The sequence below is a fragment of the Alligator sinensis genome, unplaced genomic scaffold, assembly GCF_000455745.1.
Source record: "Alligator sinensis unplaced genomic scaffold, ASM45574v1 scaffold544_1, whole genome shotgun sequence".
Taxonomy (NCBI): Eukaryota; Metazoa; Chordata; order Crocodylia; family Alligatoridae; genus Alligator; species Alligator sinensis.
In genome coordinates, this window is record NW_005841937.1 from 95,099 (window position 1) to 112,247 (window position 17,149).

The window sequence follows — 17,149 nt, forward strand, 5'->3', positions numbered from 1 at the left end:
AGTGGGTCTCGGCATTTTAGACTTTAAGCACCTTTCCATAAGTTTTGTTAATTGAGCAGCACCCATTTAAAAAACAATTTATTTGTTTGCAGTACTTTACTTCCACATACAAGGGCTGAAGGATGGGGGGAAGGAGGAACAGCTGGCTAGGGATGAGTCTGGGCTTACCTCTTTGCATCCCACAGCACCCTTCAAAGGTACCTGGTTAAGTATCACTGGTTTACATGAAGGAAGGCAAACAGTAAAGTGTATCTTAAGCTTGCTATCGTACAAAACGAATTATATAATTTGGTTTGAGAATTCTTTTTCTTGATTGCCCCATCCTTACATAGGTTCTCCCCAGGCAAACTTGTGGTCTGTTCACTCACACCATTTTCTACAAGGAGTATCCTGGGGGTCCAAAAGAACTAGACAAGAGTATCCAAGGTGGAGAGTTGTTCTTCACAGTTGTCCTCAATCCAGTAAGTACTACACCTAGCTCTCAAAACAATTGAGCCATTTGCTGAATTAAGAACTGATCTCCTAAGTAATACTGATTTGTCATGGTTTGCAGTAGTCTCTTTTAAGGTTTAAGGTTTAGCATGGTGCAGATCTACTGTAGAATGTTATATTTGATACTACACTCCATTTTGCCATCTGTAAAATGTTATCATTGATGCTTAGACTCTGTTTTGCCCACTTTGGCAGTGTCCACATACGATGTGGACAGTTGGTTCGCAGGGGACAACTAGCGGCAGTGCACCTTGTGCCATCGCTAGTTATCGCTGGGGAACATCTGTGCCATGAGCGCTCTGGTGCACGGCAAGTTACCCCAGAGGTGATAGGGGAAGCTGGAGCCAGCACTGGGCTGGCCCCAACAGCCTTACCTGGGGGCCTCCTGGGGATGTAGCAGCAGCAGCAATTCTGCCACACAGAGCCTGGCTAGCAGCTGCAGTGGAGCTACAACTAGCCCAGCTCTGATTTTGAACTGCATGCACTCCCCCCCAACATGTGCTGCTCCACTTTTTTTTCTGTGGGATATCCAGGGGCCAGAAAAACCCTCCACGCTTCTCCCTTGCAGTAGAGAGAGCAACTGAATGTGCAGTATGCGGCGCCACAGACATGTCTGTGGCATGACATACCACACGGCCGCGCTCATCTGGATGTGGCCTCTATGGTTAACTGTGTAGTAGTTAAAAATGAAGCATCTGTCTACCTGGTTTTGCTCTGGTATTTTTAGATGTAGTAGGCATTTCATTTCTAAAAGTATTTAATGTGTTAAGAAATCTTCTTGTTCCTGCAAAAAATATCATAGGTGAAGTCCTTTAAATCCTACTCCTGAGAATTCCCAGTCATAAATGTTAAAAACATTAATTGGTTTAGGGGAGTCAGAAATAAGAAGTGACTTTTCCAACGCATTCTGAGAATTTCTCATTTACTGATTCACAGGAACAGTTCATTGCAACTTCAAAGCAAAGTTCCAGTTAAATGGACCACACAGTTAATCAGTCTGTTTAATCTTTCATTTATCCATGATGGAAAAAAAACAGAGCAGCTAGAAACTACAGAATATTGACAATTAAAATAGTGCCTTGGAGTGCTTTGCAATTGACTTGGGTTAGGTCAGATTTATCAAGACTTGAGATGAGACTCCTACCTTGCAGTTCTTGGGTAAGTTTGGCATGCAGTTTCAGGGGAACTGGAGTTAAAAGGCAAATGCTAAAGTTGCATTAGAAACATGTACATATGGGCCATGCTACACATTCAAATTAAAGCTAGATGGGAACCAGCTATAAAGTTGTTAGACATTTTCAAGCACTAACATTATAACTGGTTGGCTCTTTTTATATCTGGGTAGTCCTTTTTACCATGTGATAATTACTTTGCATGTGTGGCTGGTTTAAATATATTGTCGATTACCCAGTTAATTGCATAGTATATACAATGTGTAGCAGGGGCCTACGATATAGCATGATTAATTTAAGAAGAACCATCCATGAAAGCTGGAATTTTCAAAGGAGCCTAGGGGAGCCTAGGACGCTTCAGGTCCTTTGAAATTCATGGCCTCATCTATGAAATGTACCCTCTTCTAATACCAGTTTCTTCAGTGGAAGTCCAGAGGGAAAATGTAACTGTTGATTATTAGACTCACAAACAGCAAACAAGTCCTTTTTTTAGTCTGGAATTCTTTTGCACATCAGTTTTAATCATTTTAGGGGTATATATTTAATTATTCATTTGTTTCTGTTTTATATATTTAGTGTTTACATCGTGAATTTAAGAAATTAAAACTCACTTCTTGAGCACAGCAGCAGTCTCCCTAATTCAGGATGCCTGTAGCTCTAGCTCTTACTTTCAGGCAATGAAATAACATCAGATACAAATGAAATATTAGGCGTCACAGTAGGTCATAAATTTAGCAGGGTGAGTACTTTGGAAGGGAGGGTTCAGAAAGTACTTTTGGAGGGAGGCTTCAGTGAAAATGGAGGTGCTACAAAAAGTTGCTACAACTCTTTTCTCAGGAGTTTAGTAGGTCTAACACAGAACTCTGGTACCTTGCCAAAATGTGGACATGTGCTCCCTCAGTGGTAGTTTTTCTAGCTGGATAACTGGGAATGGAAGAAAAATATCAAGATACCTCTCATATACTTAACAGTGCCTTTTTCATATATATTTTATTATTAATTCCATCAATCTTATTATGGTAGTATATAGAGGCCACCACTAAGGATTTGGGCCCCATTTTGTATGGTAAAATATTAGTTGTTCCACCAAAAAAGCTTACAATCTCTACATATGGCAACACAACAGCCTCCTGACATAATAGGTCTTTGCTGTGCAAAGCTTCAGCAGCCAATTCAATTCGGAGGAGATTTGTCCCGATTTGGTGGCTGAATCTCCAAATCCGAATTGAATTAAGAGACCCTTTAAAAGGTCCAAATCGAATCGGAAGCCTCCAAATCAATTGAGAGAGATTCGGAGATTCAGAAGGCCTCCAGCAAAAAGACACTGAGAAGAGGGAAGGGGGATGGGGTGATCTTCTATATATGAGGGTGGGGAAAGACTGCTCTGATATTGACATTTGTAGCTGGCTAGTGATTGTGATCTTCCTCTGATTTCCCTTCCATTCACAGTGCTCTGGGGGAGGGGCATAGAAACAACATATAAAGCTGTGTCTGAATTGATCTGTGTCTTTTTTGAACTATCTCTCTTGGAGCAGCAGCGTCTGAAAGGCTCTGGCTTGCTAGGTAGTCTCTTACTAGCTAGTCTGTCTTGTAAATTGTAGCCAATACTTTCCTACTTACCCTTGCCTACAGTCTTTATTGTTATCCCTATCCATTCCTCTCAACTTATTCTTCCCTCAAATCCTCTTATTTGTTCTTGTTAGTCTGTCTTGATTCTTTCCCCCCAACAAAAATATTTGTTTTCCCTAACAGTGTGTCATCACTGTGAAGGAAAGCACAACATATGACACACACATGCATACACACACACACTTTGCAGCACACCAAACATTATGAAGTGAGCTGGAAAGGCAGGTGCCAGGTCTTCTGACAGAGAAGGGAGAGGGGGCACAGGGAGAGCTGTAAGTTCCCCCCGCCCCAAACATAGATGCATCCTCTTTCCTGGCAGTGGGTAGGTATTGTAGTGTGGGATCATTTTGAGGTGGCAGATGATCCCAGGTATGCTACTTGCCAGCACTGCCGAAGACAGATCATCTGGGGCAAAGGAGGTGAAACACTTCACCACCAAGGCAATGCTGCTGCGTCTCAGGAGGCAGCACCCCCATGCCCTTGTTCCTCCTCAGCCTAGCACCAGTGGGAGCATGTCAAAAAAGAAGTCCCCTTTTCACTCCAAAGCCCCCACCCCCAAGAAGCAGAGGCAAACCACCTTGGACCATTGGGGGAAAGGCAGAGACAATGGGAGGCGTATGCCAAAGGTGAGCGAGATCACCCAAAGCATTGGGGAGATGCTTGCTCTGGATGGTCAGCCCTTCTCCTTTGTTAAGCGTCCATGGTTCAGGTGGCTCATATCCTACCAAGTGCCTGTATGCACCATCTTTAGCAGGATGGTGGTGCCCTACCTGTATGGCATTCAGGGAGTACTTGAGAGAGGAGCTGCAGAAGGAAAGTCCACTGGTAGCCTTGCACTTCACTTAGGACATTTGGAGCAGCTGAGGTGGAGATCATTCCTACCTCTCCCTCACAGGGCACTGGTGCAATCAGTCAGGGCATTGGTGGACTCTCCTTCAAGCGGAGGTGATGGATGAGTCCCACATGGCAGGGGGGATCATGATGACCATGAACTGCATGGTGCAGGGGTGGCTCGTTGGGCAGGGCGAGCTCACCCATAGGTTCATCACCACCGACAACAGGGCCAATATGAGCAAGGTGGTGCATTATGCCAACTTTGTTGGCATCCACTGTGTGGCATACAAGTTCCACCTTGTAGAAGTCAGGGATGCCTTAGAGGGGGACAGGGCTCCCAGTGATGGTGCCATCACTATCAGCCAGCTTATTTCGAAATGCAGGAAGGTGGTGGGCTACTTCCACTGAAGCATCAAGGTGGGCAAGATGCTGCAGGACAAACAGGCAGAGATGAGCATCCCACAGCACAAAATCATGCAGGATGTGGAAACTCAGTGGAACTCCACATACCTGATGCTGGAAAGGCTGGTCGAGCAACAGAAGGCCATCCATAAGATGGCCTTGGTTGGGGAGATTGGGATCAGCGGCCCCCTTAGCAAAATGGAGTGGGATACCATCTCCCAGATCTTGGTGGTCCTCAAGCCATTCTTCAAGGCCACCAAGAGCGTCAGCGCTGGCGATGCCCTCCTTAGCCAGGCGATCCCTGTAGTGAAGGAGCTTGAGAATGAAATTGAAAAGTTCCAGGGGATCATTGTTCCTGGCTGAGGCAAGCCACTTGCACCAGAGGTGCAGGCACTCGTGAAAAGGCTGAAGGAGGGCATCAAAAAATGGCTGGATCCAGTACGGTCCACGTTCTGGTGGGTATGTGCAACCTGAGGGTGAAGGGGAACATCTGCAGCAGCAAAACCTTAGATCACTGGACGGAGGTGCTGGTGAACAGTCAGGGAGGCAAAAGGGCAGAGGTGAGGGGACGTGGAAGAGGTGGATCCACTTTCCTATGCCAGCACTCCAACCACGAGCCAATCTCCTCTTCCACAGCCACTGCTAATGTGGGCCAATGACATGGCTTCAATGTTGGGGTCCAGAGGCACCAGACCCCACCATCAGGCAGGTAGCACAGGGGCCTTGGTGGTTATCTATCTCACTGAGGATGTGGAGCCATTGCACTGTGATCCCTTGGCTTGTTGGGCACCCTGCAGCCAGGTGTGGCAGGATCTGGTCACGGTTGCCCGGGAACACCTGTCCTGTCCACCAACCAGTGTTCAATGCTAAAGGGTGTTCAGCATTGCTGGAAATGTAGTGACACCCCATCGCACCTGCCTGGATCCTGATTTGGTGGACCAGCTGGTGTTCCTGAAGGTGAACCTCCCACTGCTGGGGTTCCCTGAGCTCCACGTGCAGATACAGTGAGTGCCACCCTCCTCACTCCGTCCACACTTATTTGCTTTTTTTATTTGCTTTCGAAACTTTGAGGTGCATTTTCACAGCAACCCCTACACCAGGCTGCCTGAAACCTGGCAGGCCTCCTGCCCGCGCAAGGGGCTACCATCCCTGCTGCATTTATCCCATCTGCTTTAACATACACAAGTGATATGAGTTTTTCTTTCAACAGTTTGAGGTGCACTTTCACAGAAACCCCTGCACCAATCTCCTTGAAACTTGGCAGGCTTCATGCCCTCAGGAGGGGCTACCATCCCTGCTGTTTTCATCTGAATCTGTAAAAAAAAAAAATAATAAAAATAAAAAAAATTACAAAGTTACAGGTATTTTAGTGATTCCCCATTATAGTCTATGGCTGAATCTCTGAATCTGAATCCGCCAAATTCAAATCACTGTCCTGATTTGATCACTAAATTGAATCACTGTCTGTCTGAATCAGCTGAATCCGAATCAAAGTGAATACTTGCTGCTTTGCACAGGCCTAATAATAGGTACATGGAGTGGGGAAGAAGACAAGATCAATAGTGGAACAGTCATGACTATTACTTTAATACATAGACATTTTGGCATATCTGTCCAACAGTTAGTGAATATGAGAACAATACTATCTTTTTATGAGTAACAGCGTAGGCTTTCATTGCATGATTATACAGTTCTGAGCAATGTGACAGTACTATTCAGCATACGATACAGTATAAAATAATAGGAGTTAAGTGCACTCTCTTTATAATTGTATCTAAAGAGAAATGGAATGCCAAAACTTAACCCGTAACAAATTGCAGTAGTGTTAGAAGTTGCCTTAAAATGTTGATTCAAGTTTTAAATATCTATTTATAAACAGTTCTTAAAGCTCATAGCATGGCCTGACAGATAATCAATTAAAAATAAGTCTTGTCATTTTTTAGAAGTCTTAAATGTGTTTATACCATACATTGTGAGTCTAACAAAGACACATTTGTGCAAATAGCAGGCACTTAGAAGGTAAGGTATGTGGTTTTATATATTTGCATGATTGCAAGATGGTGCACTGTATTCCATGAACTTTCATGTACTTCCATTAAAGTAGTTGGGATTTCTTTTTGAGAAAATTGCCATAACATATCTGTCCCCTGGGAAGTATTTTCTTCATATTATTTGTCCACAAATACAAGAAACATTAAGAGCAACTATTACAAAGGAGCCATAACATTGTCAGATAAATAATATTCTCCCTAAAAATAAACAAAAAAGTCCTTATACAGTTCACAAAAATGTTGGATGTGAATTTAAATGAAATTTAGGTCTTAAATCTGACTTTATTTACTCTTGTTGGTTTAACTTGGACCATTAACATTATGTGAATACAGTTTTTGTGGTTGAAGTTATTAGACTGACTCCATAGGGCCTGCATAAGAGCACCTCATGTTGAAGTCAGTGCCCATAAGCATGAGGGCCAGAATGTTCTTTGTGGTCTGAATCATACAATGGTAGCTTTTCAACAGAGAGGTGGTGCTTCCTGTGGTAGGCTGGAAAAAACCTCAAGTTAAGAATGAACCACAAAAAGTATAGTTCCATATGTGAATATGTAAGCTTTTGACATGAGAACCAGCATTCGTTCTGTTTTCCCAAGGCAGTCTCAAATCACAGGCCCTGCAGGTAAGAAGGCAACAGTCTACACAGGAAATCCTGTTCTGCAAATGATCTCTGCCAGTTATATGGGAAATGAGAGCCAGTGTGCCAAAGTAGCTAATCTTGTGGTTTGCAAATCTTCGTATTTATTTTGTGGCAATTTATATCCCAGTACTGCTGGTTGGATAGTGATCTGATAGTGGGTATAAAATGATCTTGACAGTGATGCTGGCTGTGTTCATAAAGCAGTTAGAATGCTGAAGTGCTAGCTGGCTGAGAGAAAGGAGTGAATAGGTTGTGGAGGGAAGGGGAATTTAGTAAACTGACTACTTTTTAATAATATTTTGCCTTTCTGTACTGTCTTCTTCTGAAGAGCTGAAAAGACCAGATCCTCTTTGAATTCAATAGACCTAGATCAGTTTACACTAGCTGAGGATCTGATTTAAAAAAACCTCAAAATACAGTATTACTGTATTTACTCAAATACAAGATGAGATTCCCCCACCCCAATTGGCATGTGGGGACAAGCCCCTCATCTTACAATTGCATACAAGGAAATCTCATTAAAACACATTGTCCATCATTAAACTACTTCCAGAAGCAGCATGTACTCACCAATGAAAGCCAACTATGAAGTTGATTAAATACAGTCAACACTGAGCATGACTATAAAGCACATGGCCTGTATTGGACAAACATGCTGATGGGAACCTTTTTTTTGGTGAGGGGGAGGGGTAGCCCTTGTTTCTCCTCAGGAGAAAATGGACACCGGCCTGGAGGTACTGTAATACCAGCCTACCACTTGAGAGAGGCTAAAACAATCTCCAACACCCTCCCCTGGTGCCAGAAATGCTGTGTGTGTGTGTGTGTGTGTGTGTGTGTGTGTGTGTGTGTGTGTGGCCTTTGAACAAAACAAGTGGATATTTCCTCCACAGGGAACTGGCACCGGGCCTGGAGGTACTATAATACCAAGCTGGCACAGGGAGGGCCAGAGCTAACCCTGACATGCTCCCTTGCTGCCAAAAATTGCTATATTTGATCTTAACCAAAAAGGCCAAGATTTTTTTTTTGTGGAAAATTTGTCATGTTCCAGGTCAAATTCACGAGATCAGTTCCAAATCCTTTTGACTGAGCAAAATTCAACTGTTCAAACACCGTATGTGGTGCTGCAGCTGGCAAGTATCCTCCACCCCAGACTTTTCAGCCAGGAGCTTCAGATACCTCCAAATCCATCAGCAGGCATCCTCTATGCAGGCGCAAGCCCAGGGGCTTGGGGCTCAGATGCCCCCGAGTCTTGCTTGCCTTCAGCCAATGGCCACAGGAGCAAGCTAAGGAAGGAGTTCCCCATTTCCATAAAGTAGATGTGTAGCTGAGATCCTCCCACTGGAAGACAGCCAGTGGGAAGCTAATTATAAGACTCATAGGGTGTCCTGGCCACAATGCATTTGGACAGGGGTGCATCATCCACTCCACAATGCCACTTAAATCCATTTCGGCTCAGGTACCAGACAAGTGCAGCAACTCTTGATCTTACTGTTGATCTTGTTGTTCTTAGCCCACAAGAAGCCAAAAAGGCCAAGATACCAGAAGAATAGGTTAGCGCAGCCCATCTGAATAAGACATGTGGTAGTGTGCATTAAGTGCAATCCACATCACTGCTGACTGTTTTTCAAGTCGTGGTGATCCACCACATGGAAACATTTTTACTTTCTCTTAATTCCCACAGCTAAGCTGTGCCTCTTTTCCAGTGATTCCTGTTTTTTCACCAGCCTTCGATGCCTGGCAAACATCACGAAAGGGGGCGCCAAACTGTTCACCCAGAATCTCTGTCACCCTCTCTCTCAGCCTGGCTCATGATTAGTGTGGCCCTGCCCTCCATGAGGTGGAGCTTGACCAGGTTGCCCCATGCCTCATCTGTATATAAGTTTCTGGAGCATCCCAGACTCATGACATGAATACCCAGTTCCAGTCATAAGTGGGGGCTAATTAGCACATGGATCCTTTGTGTGGGGTGTCTGAAGTACATACACATACTGAGCAGTGCTGAGCAGTGTGGTTAGCATGGTTTGAAATGCTGTTGAGTTTGGTAGGGCTCAGCCCAGTGAATGATGTAGTAAATCAAAAACCTTTAGCTTTGGACTGGTATCATGCATAGTTTGTACTACATATAAATAGGTGCTGAAGTATTGCATAAAGGTGTATTATGGAGGACCCGTGGTAATACTTGCAGCGATTTAAAAAAAAAAAAAAAAAAAAAAAGTAACATGCATCAATTCTGGCTGCACCACATGCAATCAGGCCAAGCCAGGCAGGCGGGCTGTGCGCCTTCACGTGCAGCTTCTGGCTGGAGTGACAGGAGTCCACATGGAGAAATGGAGCCACCCCGCCTGATGGTGTGTGGCTCCCCACGGCTCTCACAACTTGAGCTTGGGGGGGGAGCTCTTCCTGCCACAGACCATGAGTGCCCCAAGGGCCCACTGCCTCATGCTGCTGCTGCCCACAGTGAGCATGTGAACATGTGAAGGCCCTCCACCTGCACACCCCACCATACTCCCCCAGACACACACATGCACAGCCCCTGCTGCCAGTGGCAGGAGTCGGTGGGCCCTTGGGGCCAGATAGAATGGCCTGGTGGGCCAGATCCAGCCCATGGGCCATATTTTGCCCATCCCTGATGCAGAAGGAATCTGTCCAGGCTGGTAGAAAATGGTCCTAAGATACTTTTAGGAGAAGAAAAGTTATTTTAAAATTATTTATTGATTTATGTTAAATTGACCAAAAACATTTAAAAATAAATCCAAACTAGTTCCATAAAAAATTAAATGAACAAATTTAAACATCATTAAAAAAAATCTAAACATCAAATTTAAACATCATTAAACAAATCTAAACATACTGTATCTGGTATGATATCAAAACTGCTTAAAGGCAGTATCTGTTTTTGGTGGAACTACTACAACCTTTAGTGAAATTGTGACACATCCATCTCTGTCTACAATATTAAATGAATATTCAGAATCAGTAGAAACAGGTTTCTGTTCAGTGTCTCAAGAAATGAAATGATACCAGACTCCTAAGAGCATCTTGCGGATGATGAAGTAAGTAAGTGTTTTGGTTTTAAACGATATATAACAATCAGGTAAACAAAACAGTGATATCAGCAGTATTATTTCTTGTCAGATTTACTAATAAAACATGACAGGAAAATACTATCAGGAGCTCTGGGCCCATTGAGAATAATTAGACTCAAGAACCATAATGAATTGAACATATAAACACACCTTTTATATAATGCTTGTAATATTTTCTTTTTGTCTACCATTACATGCTTCTCCTTTTCACATCTGTGCGCACACATGCGGGACCAGCAATAGTTTGGACATATACCCATACTACTAGCCTACACGTATCATAGTCAGTATCTTTATTGACCCAATAATATAGAGCACATGTGACAATATTTATAAATGTGACTGGTGCAGTTTGACTTGAGAGGGTACACCTGCTGTGGAAGACAACTCAAAGTCTTAACTCTATATGAATTTGTAGGTGTGCTTATATGTTAAAAGAGTTTAGCTAAAATTTAAATTAAGAAGGAATGCTATTTATAACTATGTTTAAAAGGAATGGTTGATCATCAATCCCTATATAGGAAATCTCTATATAAATTATAAAAATATGGCATAAGTGATACTTCCAAGGATGGGAGAAAATGTGCAGGGGTTCTTGCTTAGTGAAGTAGTATGTTATTTTCAGCTTTCTGCTTTACCATATATGACTTTGTGTGCAATCTAGAGCAGCTGTCGTCTGGTCAGGTCTCCAAATCCATGCCATGGCTCAGTGAAGAATAGGGCACTTGCTTGGGCAAAGGGACTGGTGATGGCTAAAAGATGGGAGGATGTGTTACATAGCTTTCATTCTTCTCAGGATCAGAATGGCTATTTACTTACCAGGCCAGTTTCATGAGATTATTGTACTTTGGATCCTTTTGTACTTAGGCTGATCATATGGAAATCTGGGAAATCCGGGACATGTTCCAGCTTTCTCTTCCCCCCCCTTCCCCCCCACCCCTGCACTCGCACAAGTCAGTGGGAGTAGGGTCACATGCTCCACGCTGCTTTGACTGCCAGCCAGACTGTGCCCTGCACCCCTGCATTTCCAGGTCACCCATTATAATTCTTACAGCCAGATGAAACCAGCCTCTGAAATCCAGGACTGTCCCCGGCTAAACCAGGATGTATTTACCCATTTACACTACATGGAGTTCAGATTCTATATCTTGTAAAATAACCTGGCTTATTTTGATTAATTATTAATGTGGTCCCCAAACCATTATTAGGGGCATCCTTAGGTAGCCCAGTAACAGAAATGAAAAGTAATAGAAATGTTTGAAACTGCAGCACATGTATGTGTGTTTGTACATTAAGGTACCATGGAACATACTCTAAAGCCATGTATATACATCTTCCTGCCAAGCCTGGGGTCAGTGCCAGGAAACAAGCCTTACCTAGCTGCACCCACTCCAAGGAATTAGAGTGGATAGAAGATCCTGAGCATGCCCCAGCATCACTCCCAGGCTCCTTAGGGTATTAAGGTGTACACTCAAGACCCTGCTTGTTTTCTTCTCTGCCTTATTTCTCAGGTTGGGCTTTCATAGACCGAGGGTGAGTGGGCAGGGCTTATTTCTTGACACTGGTCCCAATTTCAGAAGGGAGGCAGTAGAGGCAGGCCTAAAGGTACAAACATAAAATGAGTGGGAGGCTGATTTTGCACTAGTGAAGACAGTGAAAGTCTTGCCATTGCTTACAGCAGAACAATGTATATGTGCCTTAAGATGTTAGGCAGGAAAAGCATATGGAAAATATTACAATAAAATTCAATGGTAGAGCCTCATCGAGAATATACATGTAGTACTACTTATATCCTATCTTAAAAAGGATACTGCATTATTAGAAGCACTCAAGAAAAGAGTAATTGGAAAGACCAAGGGACTAAAAAACTAATTTGAAGAGAAATTATAAAAATTTGCAATGCTTTTCTTTAAAAAGAAATGAATAATAGAGGACATTAAAAATTATAAATACTAGTAATACAAAGAAGGTAGACTGGAAACTCCAGCTCCTCCTATTTTGTAACACAAGGGACACATCTACATGAGACACTGAATGTACAGTAGCCCCTGATTACTGCACAGTAGCATTGTGTGGCAGAAAGCGTGACATGACACTGCTGCAGAGTAGTCTTGGGCTACTGTGCAGTCAGCGTCATGAAAAAGCTATTCAGTGATGCTACTCCGCAGTAACTCCAGTTACTGCACAGTCATTTACTCTTTGTTTATACAGCTACTAAATGACTACAGTAACCAGAGCTGCTGCTCAGTAGTATTACTGAATGGCTTTTTCGTGACATTGACTGCGCAGTGGTCTGAGAGTTAGATTTACTCTTGCGGCCTGTAAATATTTGTTCAGCAACTAAAATAACAGCAATATATTAAACTAGTTATGCCCATGCTTCTAGCACCTAACAGAGATTAACTAATTAATTGTCAATCATAATTTTGCTTCTTTTTAAAGGTTATACAAGTACTAAATGACTGTGCAGTAACATCTGTGCAACCAATGTCTCGTGTAGACATGGCCATGAACAAAGGGAAAGTCAATTAAAGGTGGAAAATTAAAAATGATAAAAAAATTTTGACACATCTAAGGAATTTGTTCCACAGGATGCTGAGGTTGACAATTTGGCTTCAAAAAAGAGATGTGGTTTCAGAAAAAAGATATTGGATGGTAAGATAAAGAGTAAGAATATTCAAAGTTATAAACGCTAACTTCATTAGAAGTGTCAAATGGAATATAGAGTTTTGTGCTTCAGTTTTTGACATGCTCTTTAACTGTTAGAGACTAGGGTGAGAATCATACATGCCCACCACTTCTGTAGACTGGATACTGGACTAGGCAAACAAGTATGATATATTATGGCAATTACCATGCTCCCAAATTTAGTAATTATTTTTTAAAATATGGAAATACTTGTATTGCTTCCAAATGCAAATTTAAATATGTATATTTTTTCATATATACTGAATACACCAGTCATATGAAAGAGTTCTTTGTTCACCTGCATCTGTTTCCCATCAACAGGTTGGAATTTATTACAAGATTAAGAGCTTGTTTCAGTTTTTTAAATCTATTAGATTTACATTTCAGAAACCTAGCAGAGTTAAATATTCTAAAATCCAAGTAATTTATTCAGCCTGATTTGTTTTTAATATAAAAAATATATTAAGGGCATAATCCAACAAAATAATGAATCTTTTCCTTTCCCATTGATATCAGAGAGAGTTGAGAACTTCCAGCACTTTCCAGGGAGTATTTAGTTCATTGCAGGATAGGCCCTAAGAAGTAAATATAGACTATAATTTTAATTATGGTGGAAATATGCTACTTGAAAGCTTTGTCATCCCATAAGATGAACATCAGTCCTTCATGGTGAAATCACAGTTCAGAAGATCCTCTTAGACCCCAAAAGAAGAAAAAAAAACAAAGAAAAGGGGAAAATAAAATCGACACTGCATCAAAAGACATTTGTATATCTCTAGATCTAAAGGAAGAAGGAAAATTCAATGCAGAAAGGCATCACAGTGAGAGCATTCAAGTTGTTGACATCCCTACAGTGAAACTAATGTATACCTAGCTGTGTGTTCTCTGTATGATTAGTGCACAGCTGACCAAGGAGACAGAATAGTTTAGGCTCCAGATCTGATTCATCTTAAAGTAACAATAAGCTGGTGTTCATTTAGTTCTAAGTATTATTTTCCTTTAATTGCACCTTTCCCAAGTTACAGTAAGGAGAACTGTTATTAAGCTAATTGACTTGCTTCAAGGGAAAAATTATCACCTTTAGTAGAGAAAAAGGAAAGCATATACATTAGAGTCAGCATATCTTTCCTTAATGTGAGTTCCTGAACCACGATGAAAAGTCAGGTTTTAGAACTACTATAAAAGCAGAAGCATTCAATAGCAGATCTTCCAGCCCGTTAAATCTACTTTGTAAGACATATGATTTAGATTGCGCTTCAGAGACAGAGTGCGCGGCAAGGGTCAGCACAGGATACACTGCCTTTGAAGGAATACTAATATACAGATGTTTCCCAAGAAATCAGACATACCACTACACACCTCTGTGAAATAGAGCTTGCCCTTCTCTTCTGGGATGGTAAAAAAGGCAGTGGCTTCAACTCTTCCCTATCTCCTCCTGGGCATTTTGTAGTATATTTGCTCACCATGACAGCTGTGGGTGTATTTGTGAATTCATCCGAGTCAAAGGATTTCAATTCTATTTGGCCTTAATGTAGGTGGACCAGATTGGTGAAAAAAGTATTTCATCTGTGCTCATATTCCTGGCTATATAGAGCCAGGCAGAACTTGGCTTTTTATGATGTTCTAGGAAAAGTACACTGGAAGAGTTTCAGTTAAATTCTCCTATCAAATTAGAAAATATTTAGTACATTCATTATACAGGTACTATTTAGTGGACCAGAGGGAAGTGCAATAAAGAGATACATTCATTGCTTCCAACATTCAGATTATGAACAGTAATAATAAAACGTTGTAGGTGTACAGCACCTTCTATTTGAGAATCCCAAAACATTTTGGCATCAATGAATCAGGCTTCACAAGTATACATACACATAAATATATCTGTATATGTGCATATATATAAATGTATCCCATTTTATAGAATGGTAAACTGAAACATGGATGGGTTAAATGACTTACTCAAGATCACAAAAAAGTATGTAGCAAGGCTGAAAATATTTTTCAGGTTTCCTGATTCCCAGTTCAGTAGTCAACAGGCTACATATTTAATTGCATTCCTCTTAATAAAGGTTTTGTGGAGAAAATACATTCCATTATGCAAGTCAAATTAAAACACCCATGCTATATCTTTACAAATGGACAAATCTATGAAAGCTGTGAGACTGTTGTGCAATATGGAAGCAAAAAGAGTGAAGTTGCAAGCTGGATTCTTTTTATTAGAAAATTAAACACAGGTTTTCTAGTGGCATACAGCTCAAAAAGAAAAATTTCTTAACCAATTTTAAAAAATATATTCAAGCATAGTCTGCAACCTAATTCATTATTCTGTCATTTTGTGAGTCTAATGGAGCATGAACAGCTGTTACTGAGTCTCTGAATACCTGAAACTAAACTCTTCTGAGTAATATGGAGACAATATCAGAACTGCAAACACAGTGTACACAATGCAAAATTAATTGGAAAATAGGTGGTCTGAGAGTTAAACATACTCTTGTGGCCTGTAAACATTTGTTCAGCAACTAAAATAACAGCAATATATTAAACTACTTATGCCCATGCTTCTAGCATCTAACAGAGATTGACTAATTAATTGTCAATCATAATTTTTCTTCTTTTAAAGTGCTGAACTTACTGCATTGTATTAAAAGGCCTAAATTCTGCCTTTGGATATTATTGCACAAATGTGAAGTGAATTTGAAAGCAAATTGTGCCTATGACAAAAATATGTCAGTGAACGGTTTAACAATATGAAAATATGAGTGAACTAGTTCAAGTTCAGTTGCTTGAAGTTAGCTTGCTATAGTCTGAGATAAATATGAAAACTGTGCCTACTCCAGGAGAGATGCCTACCCATCAGCCTTTTCCTTCCCAGTTAATCATGTTCCCAAAATAGTAACAACCTTGCTGTATGCTTTAGTGCTGCTTTTCCCTGCCTGGCTTGCTTGAACAGAAGCCAGATCCAATAATCTTATGTGTAATTCCCACAGAAGTCAATGGGAGCTATTTGTTACTAAGGATTACAGAAAGGAAACATTTTTATAGTCTAAACTAAGCAAAATATTTGTATCAAAAAATTGATCTAACCAAACTGAATTTGGAGTTGGTTTGATATATTTTATGAATCTGGGAAAAGGATTTTGGCCATGGGTAAATCCATAAACCCACAAATCCAGGCTTCTCTTTGCAAGCTAGCTAGCTTCTCTTTTCCTCCTGCCCCTAAATTATTTACACCACAGTGGGTGTGTCTACACAAGATGTTTTACTGCAGCAGACTCATTTGCTGTGCAATAAAGTGTTACTGTCTATATGTATACAGCAATTAGGGCACAGTAGACTAATTTACTGTGCTGTCAGATAGTCCCATCAGATAAAAGTGGTATTCATCAGCACAGTAAATTACTACACTTAAATGCACGTGTAGATGGGGACATCGGGATGAGTTTACTCTGGCTCAATTTGAGCTGAAGTATATTCAGTTGCATGCATTACACGTGTAGACACACCCAGTATGAACAGGTCTTACTAATCATCATGGTTACCTTGAGTTTCTGGGTCTCTGAAGGAAGAGGGATACTGAGCCAAGCTGAGGAAACAGGGAGTAGAAGGATAAAGACATATGTACACCACCCCCCACTCCAAATCAACAACTATAAAAGGGATCCCAGAGTTGTGTGGATGGAAGGGAAATATTTGGAAAGGGGGCTCCTTTACTTCTCTTGTAATATATTTCTGCTATATGAAAGTTACAGAAGCTCAAGGAAGAATTTCCTCACTTTGAGGAAGGCACAAGCTCCTAACAATGCTGTTCTATAGTAAAATTACCATAAAATTCTATGAAAATATGTGTGTTTAGTGTTTTAGGTGGTTCACAAATAAGATCACTTTATCTAGTTCATTTTTTCTTATGTGCATGATCTAATAGTAGAAACTCAGTTCCAGTGTTTACTGAAAATTATTGATCTACAAGCTGTTGCACCCAACCTGGGAAAAATGTTATAACAAAGAATTTCCATCAACCTAAGCAAGTTTGGAATTACAATTTTAAAAAATAAGTTTATATCTCTTAGATATTTGCTCTGTTTTCCTATATTTCCTCAGATCCAAGCAGAATCCAAAAGGGTTTTCTGATCAGGTTCCTTAAGGATTTGGAAAGAG

At 41.1% G+C, this 17,149-nt stretch overlaps 1 protein-coding gene across 1 annotated transcript in view; it reads left to right on the top strand.

Moving 5' to 3' along the window:
• The window catches only part of LOC102382619 (bifunctional heparan sulfate N-deacetylase/N-sulfotransferase 3), a 110,032-nt gene that overhangs the window by 59,463 nt on the left and 33,420 nt on the right, over positions 1–17,149 (top strand). Inside the window, exon 5 of the mRNA XM_006019718.2 lies at positions 333–461. Coding sequence (XP_006019780.2) covers positions 333–461 — 129 coding nt within the window. The remainder of the gene's footprint in view (positions 1–332; positions 462–17,149) is intronic.